At 39.0% G+C, this 25,747-nt stretch overlaps 1 protein-coding gene across 6 annotated transcripts in view; it reads left to right on the top strand.

The window, feature by feature from the left end:
• Window positions 1–25,747, top strand: part of LOC127575652 (progesterone receptor-like) — a 253,476-nt gene that overhangs the window by 188,646 nt on the left and 39,083 nt on the right. For all 6 annotated transcript variants that reach the window (XM_052025535.1, XM_052025538.1, XM_052025534.1 and 3 more), the window contains 2 exons: window positions 11,630–11,774; window positions 20,973–21,103. In XM_052025535.1, the coding sequence (XP_051881495.1) occupies window positions 11,630–11,774; window positions 20,973–21,103 (276 nt within the window). The remainder of the gene's footprint in view (window positions 1–11,629; window positions 11,775–20,972; window positions 21,104–25,747) is intronic.

Genomic DNA, 25,747 nt, shown 5'->3' with positions numbered 1-25,747 from the left:
TCTTCACCCATCCAAGCAAACCTACCATTAAGTATTAAAAGACTTTTGGAATATGACTGTTAATGTACTTGAAGAATTGAACCAATAAGACCCAAGAACAGTACAACTAAAGCCAAATGGCAAATAATGAGGAATCCCATTCAGCAAGCCATTGTCATGCAGAGGAGGTGCTTGTGATGCCTTGATGGATTTGGAGGTGCTCTTTAATATGAACCAGCCAGAGACTTCAGTATAATGATGGATTGCTGCATTCTAAGCAGCATGGCATGGCAGTCAGTATTAGAAATGCAAGCTTGAGAAGACAAAACCCGTTTGGATGAAGAGGAGGAATCAAATGCGGAGAGTAGCAGAGAGCATCACATATCAATACCCGTGATGCTTTCAATTGTGCAATGTTCACTTAGACTCCATCAATCCACTTATCTGAGACCTGGATATCGAACCTGTTTTTTTATCCCTACTTCCAGGAACACAAACTGGATCCGTAAACAGCCACGCATTCCTTGTCTTCTCCAGTATTCAAAATCAGTCCATGTGTTACAGAAGGTAACACCCAGAAATGTTCTTGACCAATAAGTTGTGTCAACAAATAAGACCGAGTAGAAACAATTAGAACATTATCCTCAAATATTGTGTTTTATGCAATGTGCATGTTCTTGTACACCTACAAATCTTTTCTTCTTCCTCTTCTTTTAAGTTTTATCCAAAACAACCCCTATGGTTTTAGCAAAGGTAGAGAGGGCTGTGCAGCTCCATGCTACAGCTGAGTGAGGCACTGAATGGCCCAGGGAGGGTCTCATGGTAACGTTCATGATGTATACAGCTCAGTGAGGGTCTATATGCCTTTGTGATGTTAATAACAATTTTTTTCAACAATTTCGAGACCTCTCCAATCATCAGAGACATTTGAAATCAATGAAAAGGGCTTTGACAGCACCAGCTATAAGAAGGCCATCAGGGAGATTCATGGGCAGGGCCTCTAGATGCACTGTCTGAGGTCTACTCACCTCTGGTGGCCTGCTGTGTTTATTAGAACAGTTTGAGGTTACTAGGAGCAATACAACCCCGGTTAGTCCAGCTTCAGGCTTAGCAGCAGAAGTTTGCGAGGGGGAGGGGCAACCATAAGCTGACGACAAGTTGCAGCAGAATCTGGCCCAATTACTAGGTCCAGTTGCCCTGCTCGTTCTTAACATGAATTTATCTTTGTTACCATTTTACAGTCTGATGCTTTTATTCTCCATTAACATCGACGTAACAAGGCCAAATGGATAATGGGTTTCCAATTCACAATGGTGTGATTTGGTCAATAACTTAGAGTTCAACTTCCACTTTTAGGAACATATAAAATTTTATCTTTGTACCAACAGCTTTAGAAGCATTGACTACTGAGTGAAGATTTTTTTAGTAGGCCTACTAAATTTTTCATCCTACCTTTCAAATTCTGAACCCAAATATAGATCAAAAATTACACTCATGATCCGATTTCTTTACATGCAGGTGACATTTTCTCTTAACTTCAAACTAGAATATCTTGTCGATATGACAAGATATAGATATAAAACACTTGGAAACGTGCAATTAACATGTCATAACAAGAGAATTAATTCAAAGCAAGTATTCTCTAAGAAATATTTTAATTAATTTTGTTGCAAAGTCGTAATGATGGCAAAACCATCAAGGTTGGAGAGATTAAAGAAGAGCTTAAGTTAATTAAGAAAATTGTAACCAATTAATGTTGAACTGTTGTTTAAGAAGCCAGCATACTGTAGGCTACAAAGAGGCCTACCAGCGATGAGGAGTTCCACAATTTGAGCCTTTTGAAAAGTAGAAGATGGTGCAATAGATCATAATTTCAACACAGCGGGGAGATTAAGAGGAAGATGAGCATATAAGATGTTGTAAAGTAAAAAGAAAAAATACTAGAAACACTCAGCAAGTCAGGGAGCATCTGTGGAAAGAGAAACAGATAACTTTTCAGGTGGAAGACTCTGTTTTGTGAAATCTTTCCCTTTCCACAGATGCTGCCTGACCTGCTGTATATTTCCAGCACTTTCTGGTTTTATTTCAGATTTCCAACATCTGCAGCTTTATGATTTCCATATAAGCTGTTGTGTTTGAGCTAAGAACAAACAGGATTGGAAAGTTGAGAGGACTCATTTGGATTTTCCTGGTTATGGTTTGGGTAGTATAACTGATACGAATAAATAATTAGTAATACATTGGAAAAGAACTGACATATCTTTTGCCATGAATAGCAAGTTGGAAGAAGCAGTATAGCAGGATAGAACTTAAAAAAAATTGATTGATATTTGATTCAGGTTAGTAAATCTTTTACAAATCTCTAACCAGAATTAAAAAGGCATCATAGAATGGAAAGGATATTTGCAATTGATTTTCTGATAAGACTTTCAAACCATTGTTTTCTCCTTTTACCACATACTCGCAATGTGAAAAAAATTTATGACTCCCCTTATTAGGTGAAACTAGAACAGCCACAGGGTCAACATTGCTTCCAGAATCTCACCACTCATTACTGTTCGATTTGCTCCGATCTTCACCTAATCTGGGTCCTTTATTTAGGCAATTGAAGGACATGCTTGACTCAGTCAGCAGAGCCATTAACACCACGAGGTTTTATAATGTTTTTAGGACCCTAGTAGCATTTTAACCAATGGATGACAAGGGTGCCCACTGCCCACTTGTCATTACCTGACAGGAAAGAAGCAGAGGCCCTAGAAGGTAAGTCAACATTGAAAACAAAAAAAAAGCTGCTGATGCTAGAAATCTGAAACAATACAGAAAATGCTGGAGACACTCAGCAGATAAGGCAACACCTTTGGAAAAGATAATGAGATCGTTTCAGGTCCAAGACCCTTGTCAGAACTGAGAAAAATAGAAAATAAGTGAGTTTTCAGTCACAGAGAAGGTGGAGGATGGGTAGTAGAACATAGGGAATATCTCTGATAAGGTGATACCAAATGTGTTAATGTAGCAGTTAGAAGCACATCATATTTCTTTGTTTTTGTGTGTTGCGAATAGTAGGGCTATGGGACATGCTCAGCAGGCCACAGAGAGAAAGAGAGAGAGAGAGAAAATCACAGATGATCAGTTGGCAGAAATGGCCAGTTCTGATACACACTGAAAGAAGTGTTACAATGAGGTCCAATATATGCTTAAGGAACAAAACTTCATCTTCCATCTGGGCACTTTGTAGCCTTCCAGACTCAATATTGAATGGTGAGTATTCAATATCGAGTCCAGTAGGTTAAAAGTGCCCAGATAACGATGAGCTTTTCTTCCTTAGGCTTATATTGGACCACATTGTAACAGTGTAAGAGGCCTCAGCCAGGTAGATTAGAATGGGAATGAATTGGAGCATTAGGCAGGCAGGGAACTGGAATTTCAGAGTCACGCTTGCAGACTGAACACAGATGTTCCGCAAAGTGATCAACGTTTGGTTTCTCAAATATAGTGGAAACCACATTGTGAACACGAAATGCAGTACACTAGATTGGAAGAAGTAAAAGTGAATCGTTGCTTCACCTGGAAAGACTGTTTGGGTCCCTGGATGGTGGGAGGGGAGTAGGTGAAAGGACAGCTACTGCAACTCCTGCCTTAGTATGGGAAGGTGCCATACGATGGGGCTTAGTTGGTGGAGAGGACCAGGGATTCACGGTGGGAGCAATGCCTATGAGATATTGAAAGGGGAGGGAAGGGAGTTTGTGTCTCGTAGAGAACCCTTGCAGAAGCTGGTGGAAATTGCAAAGGATGACCTATTGAATGTGGAGGGTTGAATGTAAGGACCAGGAGAACTTGCTCTGTTCAGGAGGAGAGCGAATAAGTACAGATTAAAATTGGCTTGGTTGGTCAGAAGAAGATGGATCAGTGCCTTAGTGCCCATTTAAGGGACAGAATTTGGCAAGCAGAATATAAATAAGGAATTAAAGAAACTTGGCCTCAGGTTGGGAGAGGCTCATGTTGGAAAAACTGCACATTTGAAAATTGCAGGGAAGAAATAATTCCTTCCTATCACCCAGTAAAGGACTATCACTGCACAGCCCTTGATACTCAAATTGTTGTACACATTGCATCCTTTTAACATGCAGATCAGAGTCTATGATGTGCATGAAAAATATGATGCTTTAGAGTTCACTCGGCTGGAGCATGTTCCACGTTGCTACATTCAAATTTTCTTCTGATGGAATAATTTATAAAATTTTCATTCTGGGGCCAGAACATGAAAACTCTTCCGAATTAGCCAATAACACATTAATCTACTCTCAATCCTCACCACAATTATAACAACACCTGACTTTGCGTTTGGCATTGCCAACATTCAGGCAGTCTATTGTTGTGCCAGTGAAGCTACAGCTGGGTGCCAGTTCAGTGTTCACAGTGCACTGACAGGATGGTAATGACGGAAGGCTGCCACTACACACCAAGTCTACCACTGGCAAATATAGTGTATGTAACCAAGCTTTCTGACAACACCAAATTATCTGGCACAGTAAGTAGAGTGAATGAGAACAAAAAGTTACATTAGTAAATCAGGCATTTGGGCAAAATTGTGGTAGATGGAATTCAGCTTAGGGAGACAAAAGATCATCCAATTTGGATCTAAGAGGTTAGAGCAGACTCTAAATAGTGAGAAGTTGAGAGGTGTGGTGAAGCAATGAGACATATAGATGACTATTACATTTATCACTTAAAAACAGTTATTGAGTACAAAAAAATACAAAAGCTACTGCAGAATTAAACTTTAACTGAAAAGGGTAGGAATGCAAAAAAGCATTATGGTTATGCAGAACCCCAGTTAGATACTATTTGGAATATAAGAAGGATGCATTGTCGTTGAAGGGGATGAAATACAAATTTGCTAGAGTGAGGCTGACAAGAAGAGCATTGAATTATGGAAATAAGTTGCATAGATCAAGCTTATGCTTATTTGAATGTAAAACATTAAGTTTTGCAGTAATTATGGTGAATAAGATGGTCGGCACATTTGATAACACTGATTCTGGAGTTGGGTGAGTTCAGAACAAACAAGAGTAATTTTAAAATTATGGACAGGCCATTCAGAAGTAATGTCAGGAAGCGACTCTTATTATGAAGAGTAATGCAAAGCTGGGCTATCTCGCCCAAGACATTGTTGAATTGAGATCAATTGAAAGTATCTATGAGAATGGTAAGTTTTTGTTTGGGTTATAAGAGTCCATAGAAATATGGATTAATTTATGGTGTAATTGAATGGGAGAACAGACTCAAAGGGCTGAATAACTTATACCATTTGCTGTGTTCTGACAATCGCATTTGCATTGATAAAATTAGATTTTCCTTTCACTTGCAATGAATTCAGCCCTGAAAAATCCAACATTAAAAAAATGATTCTTGCATTTGTCATTTTTACTACATACACTTGAATTGTTCTAGATTTGATCCTGGTTTTTGCTCATGATATGGCCTCCTTTAGATTGGAAAAAAAACAAATTCTGATTGGCTGCTCAGTGACAGGCAAGCCATATTGTGTTTTAGTGTCTCAGGAGGAGGGACAGGAGATCAACAGAGATTCCTTTTTCTGATCATTCTAATCAATTCCAGGCAGAACAATGGCAGAATGGATCTCTGCTGGGATCAGACTTATTCTTAGCTGCACTGCCCCTGCAGGAGAATAGTCTGCCAATGTGAAATGTCTTTGTTCACTCAAAGAATGGATATTTGGCCAATGTGTCATAAGATGACAGACTCTAATGGAAAGTTATATCAGCAAATTATCATCATCCAGTGAAAAACAGGGAAAGAAAGAAGTAAGGACAGAAGTGAAAACATCTTTAGAATTCCAAAAGCTTCTTCTGATAGTAGTGACTGCGGCAATCTCCACAATGTGCCAATTGCATTGTAAACCACATTTACTTGATTCTCCATTTTTCCTGTTATCAGTTTGGTAGCCATCTTCACCAGTAATAGAAATGTGTTTTTTTAGATCTTTTCACATGCTTTCTTTCAAAGCTTTGTTACATCATGCAGTTGTTTGCTGGTACCTTTTATATCTTTCCATCATTGTATTGACTACAATAAGAGCCTTTCCCAATATGGATGGAGAAACAATGTTACAGCAATTTGCAGTTGTCCAACATCATGAATGTAAAAATTCTTCACCAGGTTCTTCTCAGAGTGTAATGAAATGGACGCCAATGCAATAAGACAGATATTTTGAATCTTTTGTAGAGCTTCATCCACCAAATGCACACATCTGTAACTTGACCATGAGGTTAACTGAACCCTGTACAATTTTATTTTCATTGTTATTTCCAGTGACTGTGAATAGGCAGTTTGCTTTTGTCCTTTAGCAAGTCAATGATGTGAAATATTTCAGAGGTCCACTGAGCAGAACTGCGCAAAAATATTTAAAGAAATGACCATATCTTTTTCTGCACCCGGCATGCTGGAGTCCTCTGTGTTCAATGATACACCAACATTAGTGCTTCTTTCTCCAAAGTATTCTGGAGACATAAAACTATCTCAACATCCACAGAAGAAGTGAATCTTCAACCAGGTCAAAGACCAGCAAGTAAGTTGTGAGCAACTTAAAATATTAAGGCAAAGGTAACACAAAACATCATGTTATAGGAAAAATCAGCCGAATCAGCAAACTCGATGAAGTTAGTGTCCACATGCTGCATTTGAAAGAAGCCATGAATGTTGGGTTTAATCTCAATTATTATCCAAGAAGGGTTCACACAATGAAGAACTGTCAGATAGCCCACCACTCTTCACCATCCTATCTTGAACTGCTAAAGGTTAGCAGGAATATTCCAACCTTGTCTGTTCTAAAGGATGAATTTAAATTCTCGTTTTACATGCAGTTTGAGCTGCTTAATTTTCGGGTGCTGTCCTAATGAAAGGGCAAGAAGCTAAAATGAATTAAAAGGAATTATACGGATGTGCTGCTTTGTGCTGCATACACAGCATCAAATAAAACTATGCAACAAGGAACAATTTTTATGTCCTTTTATAAAATTACTTTGATCAGAGCTGCATCTCAATAATGCATTGGCATTAGTAACAGATACACATTGGAATTAACCTAAAGACTGAATGCAAATTGATCCAGTGGGTCCAAGCATACTCCAACCAGACAATAGCCCCAGCCACCAAACAGTTTAAGAACAAGGACTGGATTATGAGAAGAATCAACAGGAACTCATCTTGGAAACTAATAACTACAGAACCTCTGAGCTATGATTCAAGCTGTTTATTATGCTTCTGGTATATGTTCATGCAGAATGCATTTCCTTTTAATTCTTCTTGATAGCTGAGCCTAGTTTTAAGATCTCGTTTATCCTCTTTGAATGTCTGGTTTTGTCAAGCTTGTTTTAAGTTGGAAAATAGAGATTTTGAATGCATTGACCTCAGCAAGGAAGCTTATTGAGTTACAAGTCCTCCTGGCATTCAGATTTTCAGTGGTGACTGCTTTGATCCTCACTGATTTCCAAGTCCACGCAGTGAATTTTCATCTTCGACTGAAGGCCGATAATCTGACAAAGAAAATTACACTTCAACTGCCTGATTTGTTCCCATAGGTCTGCTGTACCTGATTACTGCTCATGAGGTAAAAATGAAAATTAGTCCCATAAGTCTTGGAAAGCCAATTATTCACGAGTTTAATTACTCCAATGTGTATCAAGAGCACTGCTTTGCAAAATGATTTAAAAAAATCAAAACTTATATAGATCGTAGGACCTTGGAGTGTTTTATAGTTATAACTAAAACAATATGCTGAAATTGGGAACACTAGAGACTGCAGATACTGGAATCTGGAGCAACACAAAAGGCGCTGGAGGAACTCAGCGGGTCAGGGAACATCTATGGAGGGAAATGGACAGTCGACGTTTCAGGTTGAGACCCTTCACCTGGACCCACTGAGTTCCTCCAGCACCTTTTGTGTTGCTGAAATTGAGAATACAGTATATCTTGTGTTTCCAGAGTTTATTTTAATAGAAGGTAGGAATTGCAACTCTAATCAAACTTTTAAGCTTATTTCAGTTTCAATATATTAAGATCTCGTTGAAAGTTAATTAACTGCTTCTCAACCATATTTTAGTTGGTTTCCTGTTGATACAGAGCCTTGTATTTCATTCATCTTGGCTCTCTGTATACCTGTGCTCAGTGCTTCAATTACAAAGATCATTGCAATCACAGCATTACAAAGGAATATGTGTAAGTTGCTTGGAGTGCAGCAACTTCGACACTGTCAGTTTCCTTAAGAGTCATGTGTAAGTTCATTGTGTAAATTAAGGGTTCTTAATGAACATGCATTAGTTGTTCATCATTTGCAGGTGTCCTTGTTTTTAAAAAGTCATTACAGATGCAGTAAATCAGACAAGACAGATGTTTCAGAATTAGCTGAATCTCATGATATATTCCTTCCTTTTACTTATCCTTACCTGGGAGTGTGACTAATTCTGATTGCCTCCCATTGGGAAATGATTCCAGTTAATCCTCTGTTATGTTCTTCTGTATGTTGCCATCTCTTGGTCCTTTTCTGAGAAAGGAATGATACCTCCATCCTTAGAGATTATATTGATCAAAGCAAGGTGAATGCTGTCAGGCCAGGATATCTGAAATATCAATACAATTTGTGGGGGATTAATGTCTTATAAACCTCTGTCCAGGACCCCACTGTCCTACTCCAGCTGCTAATGTTTGAAGTACTAAGGGGAAGGGGCTGTTCTTAGCTTATCTTTGCCTTGCATGCAGTGGATTATGTTTGCTGACTCTGATTGGAGACATTTCTAAAGTTTGATACTCTGACCACCAATCATCTGACAAAAGGTGTAGAATTACTGGCATCATATCACATGACATTGGATCATACTTCCGGCCAATGTCATTGGAAGTACCTTATTACAGTAGTTCAGAGCTTTTATTTGCACTTTTGTGCTGCTGCCTGATTCAGTTCAAACAAAAAGAAGCCAAAGGAAAACTGTAGGTAAGGGGAAACTCTGTCTGTTAAGTCCTTTCCAAGCCCCATTTCTCTTCCCCTAGTCCCTATTTCTCAGGCCCCTTCCATAGCACCCTGTCTCCATTCAACATATTAGCCCCAATTTTGTCAGAAATTCAGGCTCCACAGGAATGTCATTTATCAGTGTGTTCGGATTTGGAGCCTAGCTATACATTATTATGTGGGAGTAGTTTCAAAGGCTATTTCATATGTTTCATAATGTACAGTACTTGATACTTGTCCATTTGTTGCTAGAGTCCATTTTGTGGGAGTGCCCATTTATAGACATTGATTATATGCTGCTACCAGAGCACATGATGCTTTGTGTGCCGATTATATCATTCTGAATGGAAAGTTAATCCTTCAGTTCACAACAGAGATGAGCAGTGTCAAATTGTTAGAAATACCATTCTTTGGATAAGATATTAAACCCAGAACTTATTTGCATGTTTAATTGAATGGTAAAAGTGGTGCTGTTCAAAGAACTTAGATTCCCAACATTCCTCTTACAATTAACACCACCAGAAGCAAATTGACTGCTCTTTTATCTCAATACTGTTTGTTTGATCTTTCTGTGCGCAAATCAACTGCCTTTCAATGCAATTTTTGATACATGAAGTATAATGAGACATGGATAAACCCTAAAGGCACGCAGTTGTTTTGCTTTGCCTGTATATGCCCTCAGCACTGTAAGAAGGCAAGTGGTTAAGGTAGGAGATCCATCGAGCATTTTTAAAATATAGGTGACATTTCAAATAATTGAAAGACTTTATACATCAGAAAAGGTTTCAAAAATGGTGGTATGCTAAATGCTGTGCTATATTACTCTGAGCAAAGGCATGATGGAAATAACTGAAGAGTAACAAATAACCATGAGACCTGTGGATCTAGTAAAGGTTGTGTCATTGTACTGCAATGAGCCCATCTGCATTCTGTCTCCCAGTGAATTAAATATGAATATAATCACACCAGGAATTATGAATCTTAACACCTCAAAGGCTGCAGTGAGAGTGATCACAGAGGACTCTCCTACAATGTGTATTTTGCACCTGTTAGATCTCTGAGATAGATACTGCTTGTTTTAATGAAGACACCTATTGTGTAGTAATAATGCTCAGGATGCATCTGGTGGATTAACTCTGAGTCAAAGTCTTCATCACAGTACTGTGATCACCTTTCAGTGTATGCTTAAACAAATCCTCTGGATAGTTCTTCTTAGTCTGAAAGCTGGCTTTTAAGATCTAACTGCTGAGGCAACTAAGGTCAGTGATGATACTGAACCTCTGCTATTGCAATTCTGCATTTTTCTGTCCTTCAACACTGCTCTTTGCTCACCTTTTAAGTGCAATTTTGTGATTCAATTTTGAAACCACTTACCACTCTCCAAATGGCATATTTCTAATGGAAAGTTGATGAATATCAAGTGTGCTCAGATGTTGGTTTTAACTCTGATGAAGAGCTTGGAGCCATTTGGAAGCAGTCTCTGTGTGTGAGAGAGAGAACAGTGCAAGGGACTTTTCCCTTTTCATCATTCACATATTTTGAAAGAAGATACGGTTAGGTTGATTTTCTTGCCATCTAGTTAAAAATGCTGAATTCTGCAAATTACCAAGTCATTTTGTGCCCAAATAATTGCAAACCCTATTGTGATTAAGATACCAATTTAATGTAAAGATACAACCCAGTATCTCTATGACATCCGCAGTTTCATGTTGCCCCATACCTCATGCTGTATACCTAAAGTCAAATTGCTGCTCATTTTGATTTAGGGCCCCTCATATTAGTAAGGATTGTGTACTTGGAGTTTCCACTTTGTCTCATTTCCAATTATTATCTGCCACTTTCTTCCACGGTTTCAACCAAAATATTAATTGATCAACAACATTAATGTGCTTTACACTGTTTCTGACATCCTGCATGGATCTATATTATTTCCACAAGGATTCCATCTCAGTACCATTTCAATGCCAATCCAGTTCTCTCCAGGTCTTGCAGCACCAGACTGTTCATTAATTAATTAATATATAATTAATAGTTTTGTCAAAATTGTGAAGGAAAGTAGCATTTAATAATTGGAACTGAAGCATATTGGTGCTCTACACAATCCTTACAAATATGAGGGAATTTCCATAAGTCATAGCCTTTCTGCATCTGAACTATTCAAAATCTGTTGGAAAAGGAGAAGAAACAATACATCTTTCTGCTTCCAAACGCCTAGATGGAAAAAGGGGTAAAGTTCGCCAATTTGTAATGATGACCACTAACCATGCTATTTTAGACAAATTTAAATAATCATTGTTGGATGACTCTGGTGAGAATAAGGTGGAATTCGGCTGAAAATTATCTCATAAAGCAATATCAAAAAGCCATAATTCAAACCTTTGGAAGTACAGCCTTCAGATCAATGGGACCTTTGTTAAGATAAATTAAGTTACTCTAAATTGCAGGTGAGTAAACTATCAGTTTTAACAAATTACACTCAGAGAAGTGGTAAAGTGTGATGATTTATTGACTTTTAAAGCGAATAAATGTTTTTTTAAATTCTAGATACTGCATACACAATGGTACATTACTGCCAATAGTGCTAGCAACAAGGAAATTTTGTAACATTGCCTTATGTATTTACAGGATTTCGGAACTTGCACATAGATGATCAAATGACCCTTATTCAGTACTCGTGGATGGGCTTGATGGTATTCGCAATGGGATGGCGATCATATAAACACGTCAAAGGAAAAATGCTGTACTTTGCTCCAGACCTGATTTTTAATGAGTGAGTAAATGCATCCTTTCATTTTGTCCTAAATTTATACAAATTTGGTGTAATGATTGTCATGAAACTTCCTGCTGTTTATTTCAGTGCAGCTTGCATATCAGATTATGCTTTGAAGTATGAAGTAATAGTCTTGTTGTTGCAGACTAAATCGAGCCGTTCATGGTTCAGATTGTGATGAACTTTTGTATTTGCTCAGGCAATTGTGGAAGCTTGACTTGAGCTATAGATCAGATTTTAGCACATCTAAGGTCCCGCTGAGTGGGTCACAGGTGTACTGTGCAGTGGAACTGAATGCACTTTGCATCTGACCTACAGCTTTATACCAGGGTGGGTTGACTTGAGAATGGTAGCCCCATTCATTTGAATTGTGCTGCTGACCCTTTGGTAAGAGCAAACCACAGGTAAGTGCTTGAACTATTTTACTTCATTTTATGTTTTCTGTTATTTATTATTGAAGTTTTTTAGTACACCTAAAATGTTAAATAATATTTATTTTTTTAAATATTTGAATCTAATTGCTGAATGCCTTTGATACCAGAAAAAAAATTAAAAACAGTTCAAAGGCTTTGAGAGTGGCAACGGCTGGTGCAGGACCTCAGGATGTGCTGCCTGAGATCTCCTCACAGCCCGGAGCTGATCCCATCACTTGGAGCACTTCTTAGGTGTCAGGGGTCTTCTAATTTGGTGTTCTGCAAATGGAAAATGTAATTCTGGGCTGGCAAACAGGCACCACACGTGACCAGTTGGACAGTGGACCAGATCGATCCCAATCCAACTGTCTGTATCTGAATGGCCATATTGTGTGGGTATATCATACAGATAGAATAGAGGCCCAACCTTGTTATTAAAATTGTTTTCTGTTCACTTTGAGCCATGCACAATCAGTACTTTAGAAGTATGAATAAAACATCTACCATAGGTTGCTTGGAAAAGTTAAAAGAATGAAAGGGCAAAACTATTTCAGAAAGATTGGAAGTAATTTTGAACAAAATTGCCAGCTTTTCCAAATTCCAAATGGAGGAAAAAGAGACAAGTTAAAGGAAAAGGATAGCAAATGATAGTCAAATCCCTTGGATGAATTAAAAAGTATCACTAATTGCTGTCTATCAACCTGTTTTTAATGTATTGCTCATCTGCACTAATCTCCCACACAAACTTATGCTCCTTTCAGTATATTTTATTTGTCTCAGCAAAAGAAGCATGGCAGTTATGAATATCCAGAGTAGGCTTCAGTTGGATAAATTCTAGCTGGTAGAGACCACATATACTTCTAGAATCAGAGTAAAACAATTTGTTAGGAAGTTACCTAAAGCTTTTATATAACACTTAAATTCGTATTGCAGTCCTGGACTTAATAGTTGAGGACAGCATTGACCTCACAAGCCAATAGTAATAATGTTAAAAGTTGGCTTCGGATATCCTTGCTGTAGGTGAAAAGAATATTTTATCTGGCCTCCCAATGAGGGAATTATTCTCTGCAAGTTACAAAAAGGCATGCCAAGATACACAAGTATGATCTTTCTGCCATTTCCATTCCATCTGCTATGAAATTTTTCATGGTGTCCAAGAATCTCATAAATGCTCCTTTTTCAAAGAATAAAATAAACCTGAATTGTATTATTGCCTCAAGACAAATATTAACAGTAACTTTGGAACTATGAAAAAGATACTCTGTATAACAAAACCTCTCTATCTCGATGAGATATGGTAAACATTGCAAACAAATGGCTATAGAAAAGTTTCTTTACACTAACCATTACCCTAGTTACCAATAAAATTTAACACACAAGTTGAGGGCAAGCAAACTTGGAGCAAATACCAAATAATTATGCTAAATAATTATTTACATTATATCTGATACCTTAATAATTATGTCATGACATAGCCAGAAACATCTAGCACAAAATTGCAACTGAAAGTGGGGACAGAACTGGCATTTCTATTGCAATCGTTCTCCTGTCCACTTCACCTCCTGGTGTACCTCAGTACTGATTGTGTTCCTCATTGTTACTACACCTTAAGCTAAGACGAGTCTTATGGTATTAAAGAAACTTCTGCAAAGTCTACTTCAGAAGTCAATTGCCTTTTCTAAACATTTTCCTCGGATGGCTGTTAGTTGTGTTTCTACTGTGAAGCAGGATCCAAGAGAAAAGGGGGAAACTTATTTCATTGCATTACATTACTCAGCCACAATCAACATTTTCCTGCTGCTCTTGACCCCACAGAGACAGTGAAAAAAAAACACAACTTACCTCTTCTGGCCTCATCACAGAAATGGCCAGGCAGTATATTCATTGCCACTTCCTCTTCAAGCTGTCTAATGATAGTTACACTGAGTTCTGAGCACATCATCAAAGGGTTCCATTGGCTTTGGGTTGGTGTTCATGCCACCTGCTCTGAAGAGCAAGTTAAAATATAAATTTGTAGTTCCTGACAACTCCAGGTTAGGTAACTTGCCAATTTTAACAGTAAATGAAAATTTTTAAAAACTGCAGATGCTCGAACTGCGAAATAAAAACAGAAAATGCTGTTAAAACTCAGCAGGTCAGGCAGCATCTGTTACACATTACACAGACTAAAGAACTTAATGTGCTGGTATCTGCCCACATTAAGCCATTTTGACTCTCCCTCTACATCCCTCCCCCACTTCTCTCTACTGAAAACTAGCAATTTCTCTCTTTCCTATTTCTGACAAAGGGTCACAGACCCAAAACATTGACTGTTTTACTTTTCACCTGTTGCCTGACCTGCGGAGTATTTCCAACATTTTATGTTTTTGTTGCCAATTTTAACCATTCTCATCAACAGTTTAACTCATCTCTGCATTAAAAATGCTTCAAATGCCCTTAACTCTGCAGAGTTTCTATTCCGAATAGAATCCTACACATCCGAGCTGTGGAATCTACCACACTTATCACTATGTAACGAGAACACCTAGATTGATGGTTTAATACTGCAACAATGTCTGTGAAAACATTTTCCCACATCCGTCTTCCCGGATCTCATCATTGTTAGGTCTGAAGAAAAAAGAAACAAAATACAGATTCATATGTAATGAGTATTCCTGTACTGCGTCTGGCTATAAATGGAAAGTCACAAAAGTAATCTCTGCACCAGAAGCAGACATTTAGATATCATTTCTAATCAGTAGGAAGTGGTCAAGTATGTAAAATGCCATACCATTTCAGGAAGTTATAACATTTCAGGAGAAAATAATTGTAATTTGGTTTGAGGCCGAAGAGTTACTCTTACAAAATGAACTGCCCAGTCCTGTCCATTCACCCATCCTGGAGTTCTTCCCCTTCAGTTCTATTTCTTCAAATACCTCACAGGAATTTTTGTGTACATTTGAAAATCCCTAGTCCTAGTTATAATACCTACTGTCTTGGAGAAATTTCATATGAGGCAAAAGAAAAATATTGTCAGTGGTCAGTTTTCAAAATTGTTAAATGCTCTCTTGCCTTGTGAGCACAATGAACACCTGACCACTTAAAACATAACGTAATACCGATTTGTGTGTTGAGTTCATAGATTGCAGCATTGTACAGCACAAAAACAAGACTCTTTTGGCCTACATTTTCCATGCCAACCATTTAGCCTGTCTACACTAACCCCATTTGCCCGCATTAGGCCCATATCCCTCTATGTCTTTCTTAACCAATTACCTGTCCAAATTCCTGTTAAACGTTGTAATTGTGTCAATCTCCACCACCTTCTCTGGTAGCTCATTCCAGTATTCACTGTGTGAAAATCTTACCCTCAGACCTTTAAATTTCTTCCCTCTCACCTTAAACCTGTGCCTTATCATTCTAGACTCTGACTATCTATGCTATTTATGCCCTTCATAATGTTATAAACCTCTATGAGGTCACTCCTCAGCCTCCTAAGTTCTAGTGAGAATCAACCCAGCCTATTCAATTTCTCCTTACAACTACACCCTTGATTCCAGGCAACATCCTGGTGAATGTCTTCTGCACTCTCTCTATTGGTACAACATGCTTCCTGTAGTGTGGCGACCAGAACAGTGCACAATACTCTAAGTGCAGTCTAACCAATGCTTTGTACAGCTGCAGCATCATGTTCCAACCCATACTCAATCAGACTATAAAAGCAAGCATACCAAAAGCCTTTTTCACTACCCTTTCCATCTGTGTCACCTCCTTCAGGGAGCTATGGGATTACGTCCTATGGTGTCTCTGTATATCAATGCTTGTAAGGTCCCTGCCACTTATTCTACATGTCCTACCAGAATTTGACTTTCCAAAGTGCATTACCTCACACTTTTCTGGATTAAATTCTATTTGCCACCATCCCACCCAATTTTCTAGCTAATCCATGTCCCACTGTATCCTTAGTGTTCTTCCCTATTCACAATTCCAGCAATTTTTGTGTCATCTGCAAACTTACTAATCATAACACCTACATTCTCATCCAAATCATTTATGTAACAAACAACAAAGGTCCCAGCACCAATCCCTGTGGTACACAACTTGTAGCAGACTTCCAGTCAGAAAATCCACCATTCACTACTACCCTCTGCATCCTATCACCAAGCCAATTTTGGATCCAGTTTACCAACATGCCTCAGATCCCTTGTGCCTTAACCTTGTGGACCAGCCTACCATGCGGACCTTGTCAAAAACTGAACAAAGTTCCATGTAAACCATGTCTACCACTCTACTTGTCCTGCTTAAGCTGATTCAATGAAAGGGTCCAGCTTAGTTTTGCTACCATGTGGCTTAAAGTAAAATAACCTTGAATTTGAACCTGTTTAATTGTCCAACGTGCACATAAAAATCATTTTGGTCTTTTTTTTTAACTCAATTCCTCCTACGTTCAGATAAAGTTGCACCCACTGGGAATTTGAATCAGGGAACTCCAGTCACTAGTAATCACGTCATCAACATGCACAGTTCTCCTTCTGACAGATATTGAAGCAATATTATACAAATATGCTCTTTTAGCTTTAAGTAAAACAAAGAGCAAACCACACAGAAAGATGACAAGCAGACATTGTTAAAATGTCTGGGATGCAAAAGTAAAATTGATGAAAGCGCTCCGTAGGTCAGGCAAAGGGTCTTCGACCTGAAAAGTTGATGTTGTTTCTCTTTCCACAGATGTCTCCTGACCTGCTGAATGTTTCCAGAATTTTATGTTTTTATTTCGGATTTCCAACGCCTAGTTTTTTTTTAAATTTTCACATGTGACTTCTTCCTTCACTGAAACAAAACATTGCTGGATCTTATAGTGTTGCACTGTCAAAATCAGTGTAAAAGTGTGGTGTAGTATCTACAGGCTCAGTGGTGGGGACAACTCACAGCATGGGAGAAGATTAATGATGAGGTGCCAAGGGCAATGTGGCCTGTCTGACTGTGATTCTGTTAAGTGCTTGGAAATGTTGAATAAGCTGCTCTGAAGCAATTAACAGATGAAAGACATTGCTTGTATTTGGTGTGTGTCACATCTTATCAAATTCCAAAGCACATCACTTCAAACTGAATTACTTTTCAAGTGCAGTAACTGTTTTATTTTTGCAAGCAAATGATTTTGTCGATATCCACTCAAAAAGCTGCTGCAAATAACAATGAGAAAAAGACTACTTTATTTGCTTTTGATTGATGTGGTTGACCAAAATAAATGATGTCCAGATAGAGGTCCCTTCTCTACTTTGAATAACATGAATGAAATTTTCATCTAGCTACCTATGTAGATATTCCTGATAATTGCAGCAATAGAGAAGTATCATCTGAGATATTATGCTCAAATCCTGCAGCACACCTTAAAGCAGCAACCTTTTGGACAGAGTGCTTTTACCAAGTTAATCTCACATTTCCATACTTTTCCTGAGAAAAAAGAATGGGCCAGCAATACTTAGGAAATGGTAAGAGGATTCAGAAATGAAAAGACCATCTTGTCTACAAAACCAATCATCTTGCAAATTATGCACATTTTTATGTCTTTGAATGGTAACACTAGCTATACACCAGCCTTTAGCAGCAAATGATCTTACTTCTTAGCTTCTTTAAGTCCTGCCCAGCGCTACAAGTTATGCCAATTCTGGTATGCCAGATAGAAGTTTATGTGTTGTAGTGTGCCCATTTAGTCACACAATCAGAGTTGTTAAAAAACTAGGAGGCCATTGAGTTCATACTGGCTCTATCTAAGAGCAATCTAGCTAGTCCCATGCCCCACCCTCTCCCCAGAACCCTGCAAATTCTTTTCCTTCAGGTACTTACCCAGATCCTTTTTGACTGCTGCAATTACCTCGAACTACGAATACTACCCCTAATAGTGCATTCCAGATCCTAATCATTTGCTGCATACATTTTTTTCTTCATGTCACTTATAATTATTTTGCCAATCACCTTCATTTCGTATTCCCTAGTTCTTAATACTCTTGTCGACAGGAACAGTTTCTCTCTGTCTGCCTGTACCTTTCATGGCTCTAAACACCTCCGTCAGATCCCTTCTCCATTCCATGGAACAAAATCCCAGATTCTTTAATCTATCCATGTAATTAAAACGATTCTTCCCTGGAATCATTTCAGTAAATCTCTTCTGCACTTTCTCTGAACCCTTTCAATTATTGTTAAACTATGGCCATCCCAAACTGGATATAATACTCCAATCATGGCCCAATCAGTGTATTATAAAGGTTCTTCCTGACTTCCTTGCTCTTTTATTCTTAGCCTCTATCCTGTACATTTCTTGGCTACTTTTTCTAACTGCCCTGACACAATAATGCACAACTACCCCTATATTTCATTGTTCTTGTACTCCTTTTAGAACTCCCCCCCCCACCCGCTGATATTGTCTTTTCTCATTTTTCCCACCAACATGTGACATTCTGCATTTCTCAGTATTAGATTTTGTCTGCCACCAGTCGAACATTTCACCAGCTTGTCCATCTCTCCCTGACATGGACCAGGGCAGAATGACAGTCACTTGAACAAAGATGAATTAATTTTGAGAAAAGCTGAATGTATTTGTTAAAGGCAAATTATGTCTAACTAGCTTCATAAGAATTTTATGATGACGTAACAGAGAGAGTTGATGGGGCAGGTGCTGTTGATGTAATACATATGACCTATATGCGGCACTTTATCAAAGACCTTTAGTGGAGTCCATACATACCACATCATCTGCATTTACCTCAACTCTCACAGTCCACGAGGTTTTGTGTCCCTGTACACCCAAGTCCAAGTCATTAATATTTACTCAGTGGTCATGGAACCAACCCCTAAGGAATTCCACTGAACAATTTCCCTTTAGTCCAGAAAATAAATTCCCTCTTTCTTTTTACTTGGGCAATTGTCTATCCACATTGTTCCAGCTTCTTTTTACTCTGTGACCTTCAATCTTGAGGACAAGCCCAACAAGTGGACTTCCAAAAGGCATTTTGGAAGTCTACTTGCCGCATTTCAATGTTGTTTCTCATCTACTATCTTTGTTACTTCTTCTAAAACTCTTTCAGTTTGAACACCGAGGTCACAGCTTCATTAAACACCTGTAGACTTCACTGGAGTCCCTCTCCTCTTCCCAACCTGCCTTTCCTGAACACATTAGATTGGGAGTGTACTCAACATTTGACCTGATCTGACCTGAATTCACTTGTATCTGTTGCTTAATCTGATTCCACTTATCACCTTCATTACTTAACAGATTCCAGAATCTGCAGCCTTTTGTTGTCTCAACATCATCTTTCAGCCTCTGTCTCTTTCTCCCCCTAGCTGGCTCCATCTGCCCATCCACCTCTCCTCACCTGGTTCCACCTTTCGCCTGCCAGCTCTGGCCTCACACCTCCCATCATCTCTTTGTATAGGCTATCTCCCCTCTACACGCTCAGTCCCGATGCAGGATCTCGACCTGAAACGTTCAATGTCCCTCTGCCTCCACAGATGTTGCCTGACCCATTGAGTTGCTCCAGCAGTTTTTTGCTCCAGATTTCAGCATCTGCAGTCTCTTATGTCTCCAAGATTACTCACTCACCCGACCTTGTATCATGGTACAGACTCCATACCAAAGCATTTGAATGAAATACTTTCAAGACTTGAAGAGACAGCCTACCTCCAAAAGGAATCTCTGTCACCTTCCCTAGAAAAGCTGGGAAAATCAGAGGGTTAAGCAGATATCCCTTTCTGTCAGAGATGATTCTTCCATCACTTTCACAGAGAGTAATTAGCAATGGGAATGAGTGCTGTGTTTTTCCCTGTTGCACATTTTCTCAGAGTTACTGTTAGACAATCATGGCTAACTATCTCCATCTGAGTTACAAATGGAAAGTTAATTCCATTCCATCAATGTGAAGCTGGTCTTCAAAGGCACAAATTTATGCATATGAAAGCCTGCTACCCTCATGATAGTAATGAAACCTTCATCATGCAGCCACCTTTGGTGCTCTCATTTGAAAGGGCTCTAAGTTTGGTGTGTGGCTCCTGGGAACAAATATTCTCTCTACAGTCCTGGGTCATGTCCAACTAGAAAGGAGCATGAACAATAGATGTAGAGTGTATGATTGAAGTTTGTGCAGTCACTACACAAAGTAGTAGTATTCAAATAAATGTTTGAATGGTATGGCAAATGGTGGGTATAGTAGAAATCTTCAAATGTCTGTGATCATTGTTGGACATAACCTTAGAGCAAACAATAAAACTCCAACGCTCTGACATCCTCAGGACATTGGTGGTACCAGATTGTCCCTGGTGGGTTTACAGGGACCATAGTTAATTCCTCAAAAGAAATACACTTCCATCCGCTCTCTCTCCACACTGCCATATTATGTGGTCTCAGAAAATCTTGAAATCTGAAAAAGTCAAACTCAGCTTTAATATAGTCAAAAGCTCTTAACAAGCTGGTGACTTTCTTCACATCCAACTCAGCAACCCTACCATGTTCCCTGCACGCTGACTAACCTTCACAGGGAGTAAACGGGAATGACTGAAATGCCATGAAAGCAGCTTTACACATGGTTTGCTCCACGTATAGATGATGCAGAGCACAACTGCCACCTGGGTAAAAAGTATCCTTAAATTACATGGGAACTTGGGAAAGTAAAAAGGCCCAGAACTTCCTGGCTGGAAGACTAAGCAACTGGTTATCATTATTTTTCCGTTGGAATGAAGGTTGGGGAAGATCAAAGTTGGGAGCAGTGTGCGTATTGTATGTGAAGATTACTTGGGTGATTTTCTCTTTCAGGCAACGAATGCAGAAGTCAGCAATGTATGATCTGTGTATAGCTATGCGTCAAATCTCACAAGAATTTATTCATCTTCAAGTGACTCATGAGGAATTCTTATGCATGAAAACCTTAATACTCCTTAATACAAGTAAGTGCAAATACACTGCAAAGCTGAACAACCAGCATTAAAATTACATGATGAACTCTATATTGGAATGGATTCTCCTGAACTTCATATATCCTGTGAATTATTTTCTGGTTAAGTCTTTAAAAGTGCTCTGCTATAATGCCCTTTTGACTGTTTATCTATCAACTTAGCTTCAGAGATTTGTCATATTATTGTCAATTATCCTTGATTTCTAAGCATTTTAAACTATCTCGGTTGCACTTTTAACCTAAGAACTGTGAAAATCTCAAGATAAAAAGCCACAGCAAATGCAATGACTTCTTATTCTTTGACTGTGCTGTTGGGTAGAGTTGATTGAACTCTTGGCTTAAAGAAGATCTGTTGTCTGTTGTGATTATTGCCTATTTAAGGAAATCCCATAAAAAGAATTCTTATTGGAGAAATCAGATACTTGGTCTTGTCCAAATTCCATGGAAACCAGCCAGGTCTGGCATCAGATTTATATTGGGGCCACACAGCTATGAAAAGCTGTAGGTCTTAGTAATGATTATCAACACATTGCTGCCCAGTCATCACCTAAAGCAAGTAGCCTCCCACCGCTGCATATCACTAAAGTGAAGCCATGCAACTTAACTCTTAATTAATAGATATCTTTTAAACATGTACATTTGTTAAGTGCTAAAAGAAGTCAATTTTTATCTCAGATGCTCATTGTGAGATAAAGGGGACTAGAAATGTGATACTAGTCTTAAAGTATCAGATGTGCTCCCACTATCTTTAGAGTTTCAGATCCCTCTCATCTGGAGTGCTGAACAAAAAGAGGCTGCCAACTGACTGCCTCGTTATTTGCATCAGCTAAGTGCTTCTATGACAACTTTGTGGGCCTTATGATAGATCTCTGAGGCAATACAACAATAACGTTAAATGTTTCTTTCAATTGAAAGCATTTAATTCAGTTGATTTAATTTGGGAAAAGGAAAATCTCCCAAGAACAATTGTAATGTATTAAATGGTATTATTTATGCCAAGAAATTCTAAATTGCATAAATGAAAACAGACATTCGGTGGAAAAGAAACTAAGTGGAATGGATTAAAAGGAAGATTCAAATAAAGACAATTCAAAAGTTTTGCTGTGGAAAGCAGGAAGGGAAGGGGGATGACATGGAAGAAATGGAAAAGTACTCTGGATAGGAATGACTCCTGAGGGGTAGAACTGTCATAGGTGAGTGAAAGATGCAAACAAGCATTTAAAGCTGAAGGAGAATGCTGAACATTTAAAACTGTCAATATAAATTTTAAATTGATTTGTAGGAGCTCCAGCTAATGAAGCCTGGGGAGGAGCACGGTAACTGAAGTCATCAGGCTGTCAGCAGGCAATAGCTAATGTAGCCCCATTCTACAACTGGTGGGGCTGCTAGTAAAATGGAAGCAGGATAGTCAATCAGGACAGGTTTTGTAAAGTCACCCCTTTAGGTACAAGGTAAAGTAAGATTCCACTAAAATCACTCAATTCTGAACCTAACATTACCTTTAGCATTCGTGTGCATGTCGACCTACACAAGACAACAGGGTATCTCATTTTACATATCTGTGTCAATCAGTCAAATTTGTGCCTTGGTCACTCATAGTAACTAGGTGCAAAAATACTGCCAGCAGTTGCATTTACCTCTGCATATACAATTCTGCTAAATCAACAGGCTCAGGGGCAGCACAGTGACGCAGTTAGTAGATCTAATGCCTCACAGTGTCAGAGAGAAGGGTTCAGTCCTGACTTTGGGTGCTGTCTGTGTGGAGTTTACATGCTCTACCAGTGAATTGCGTTGATTTAGTCCATGTGCACCGGTTTCCAACCACATCACAAAATGTGCAGGCTGATAGGTAAGTTGGCAAATGGAGATTGCCCATAGTGTGTAGGTGAGTGGTAGAATCTGGGGGGAGCTGATGACAATGTGGGTTGATAAAGACAAATGGGATTAACGTAGTGTAAATTGGGTGGTTGATGGCTAGCACGGGTCGGGTTGACTGAAGGTCCTGTTTCCGTGCTGTGTGACTCTAGGACTCTCTATGAGAACCAGATGTGTAGAGGTGAGAACAATATGGAGAAGGCCAATACTTTGTATGCTTTTATAATAACCAAAGTCACATTTCTCCCCCAGAATTATGTCAAAACAATATGGATTTATCTTTTTGTAAACCTGGAGTTCTAAGGTATCATTGCAATCATTGTTCACTTGTTAAGATGATTCACCATTGGGAAAGAACTCAAACTGGGTAACACAGTGGTGTAACTCGAAGGGCTGCTGCCTCACAGCTCCAGTCGTTCAATCCTGATCTCCAGTACTGCCTTTGTGGAGTTTGCCTGTTCTCCCTGTGACCACTTGGGTTTCCTGCAGGTGCTCTGCTTTCCTCCCACATCCCAAAGACAAGTGGATTGACACAATTGTAATTTGCCCCTATGTGTAAGTGAGTGGTAGAATATCGCAGGAGTTGATTGGAATGTGGTGAGAATAAAAAATGGGATTGGTGTAGGTTTAGTGGACGCCAATGGGGACTCAATGAGGCATAGGACCTGATTCTGTGCTCTGTGACTCCATGATGATATACTCATATACAGCCACAGTGACAGGGTGTCAATGTACCTGCCATATAGGATGGATGCAGCATGCAGCCAGCACTAACCACACTGTCAAGCAGCTACACACCTTAGCAGGAGGTACAATATTTGAAAACTGCCCTGCTTTACATGAAAACAGTCCTTGCTGTTAAGGAGCAGTGCCCTGTGATTGCAGCAGGTGGGAGATTTCAGTCAAGGTACAGAAGGTCATATTTCTAACGCACTGCACCTCAGTGAGGTTCAAGGAAGATGTCAGCTTCCTCATCTGGCGTTTTGTCCCTCTCCTTGCATCCCCTTTTCATTCTCCCAGCCATGCTCTGTTCCTAAGGAAATGCATACTATCGGAGCCATGTGTGGGAGCAACTGGTTTGCACAGAAGCCTTGAAGTAAGAACAAAGCTCACTAGTGCCTGGCAGACCTCTCACTGTATACTTTATTAGCATTAAAGAGCTGTAGAAAGCACCAAACATTTGTACAGCCATCATTACAATCTACCTATTCTGCATAGTTCTGGCAATCATTAGCCATTTGTGCCCAAATGCCCTGACTAATATGGCACCCTGTGTGACAGAGCCTGTAAATTTACACACATATAGTTGTTGTGATTCTTTGATCAAAAAGCACCATGGTACAATTCCAAATTTGTTCCCCTTGCATCTTTTACCCAGCACCCCAAAAGTTGTACATTTGAAATGACAATTGTTCTGTTTGGTTTGACTGTTAAAAATGGACATTGTTCCACATGCTGAATAGGTTTGCAAACCTCGTCACTTTTATTCATTATGATTTACACTTTGACTCAGTGGACTGATTGACCTCTATCTGTGCTGCAACAATTCTATGATTCTGTATTTAAAGATACAGATTTTTTTAAATGCAGAAATACTCAACAGACCAAACAGTATCTATAGAAAGAGATACAGAGTTAATGTTTCATCAGAAAAGGACATCATCCTGAAATGTTACCTCTTTCTTTTCACCAGTGCTGCCTGATCAGCTGAATATTTGCAGAAATTCCTTCTTGATTTCAGATTTCCACCATCTGCAGTATTTCATTTCCATTTGTGATTGTTTTGCTTAACTTTGTAAGTTACTATTGTACAATCTTTTGGGCCAAGAATTATCATTTGGACAATGCAGTCTGGTTCAAAAAAATTATTAGTTGATAAGTGGAGAATGTTATTTTCCTTAAAAAATTCATCATTCTCATGATTGGTACATTCCAGGTCCATAAGATCGCTCATGTTTCTAGCAAATAGAGGCTAGGGAAACACTTAAATTCCAATTTATCTCCATGAAATCTGATCTTGCATCAAGAAAGGGTTCTCTGAATGTGTTGATATTTCTATCAGTGTCTTGGAACCAAAGGGAATCTCAAAATTGGAGAAGCAAAACTATTGGTAGGCCGTAGGTGTGAAACCTAAAGAAGAGCAATTATTTAATTTTCCTCCTTCCAGTCTCAGTTTTATATGGCTTATGGAAGACAAGTCCTTTTTTACTCTTTTTACTTGCTGGTTGTGCAAAGTATCCTGTAGAATCATCGAGAAACACAGCACAGAAACAGATCCTTCAGCCCACATGCCAACAATCAGCCACCCATTTATACTAATCCTATATCAATCCCATATTTTTTATTCTCATATTCTCATGAACCCACCCCCTCCCTCCCACACTCCCACAGTCCTACCACTCACCTACAAACGAGGGCAATTTATAGTGAGCAAAAAACCTAACAAGCCTCACACCTATGGGATATGGGAGAAAACCGGAGCACCCAGAGGAAACCCATGCAAACTCCTCACAGACAGCGCCCAAGGTCAGAATTGAACTCGGGTCTCTAGCGCTGTGAGGCAGCAGATCGACCATTCCCTGTGCCGCCCAATCCTCCCAGTTGTAGAGAATAGAATAGCTCATAAGCAGCGCATGAAATAAAGAATTTTCTCAGTTCCCCATGTAAAAGGAATAGTCTTTACTATTGACCAATGTGGTATTTGGGTTCCTGAGAGACCACCAACCTTTGTCCGATAAACATGAAATAAAATGATCAAGGC

Source organism: Pristis pectinata, chromosome 11 (assembly GCF_009764475.1).
Source record: "Pristis pectinata isolate sPriPec2 chromosome 11, sPriPec2.1.pri, whole genome shotgun sequence".
Lineage (NCBI taxonomy): Eukaryota > Metazoa > Chordata > Chondrichthyes > Rhinopristiformes > Pristidae > Pristis > Pristis pectinata.
The sequence above is the reverse complement of the archived record's forward strand: the minus strand, read 5'-3'. Positions and strand labels throughout refer to the sequence as shown.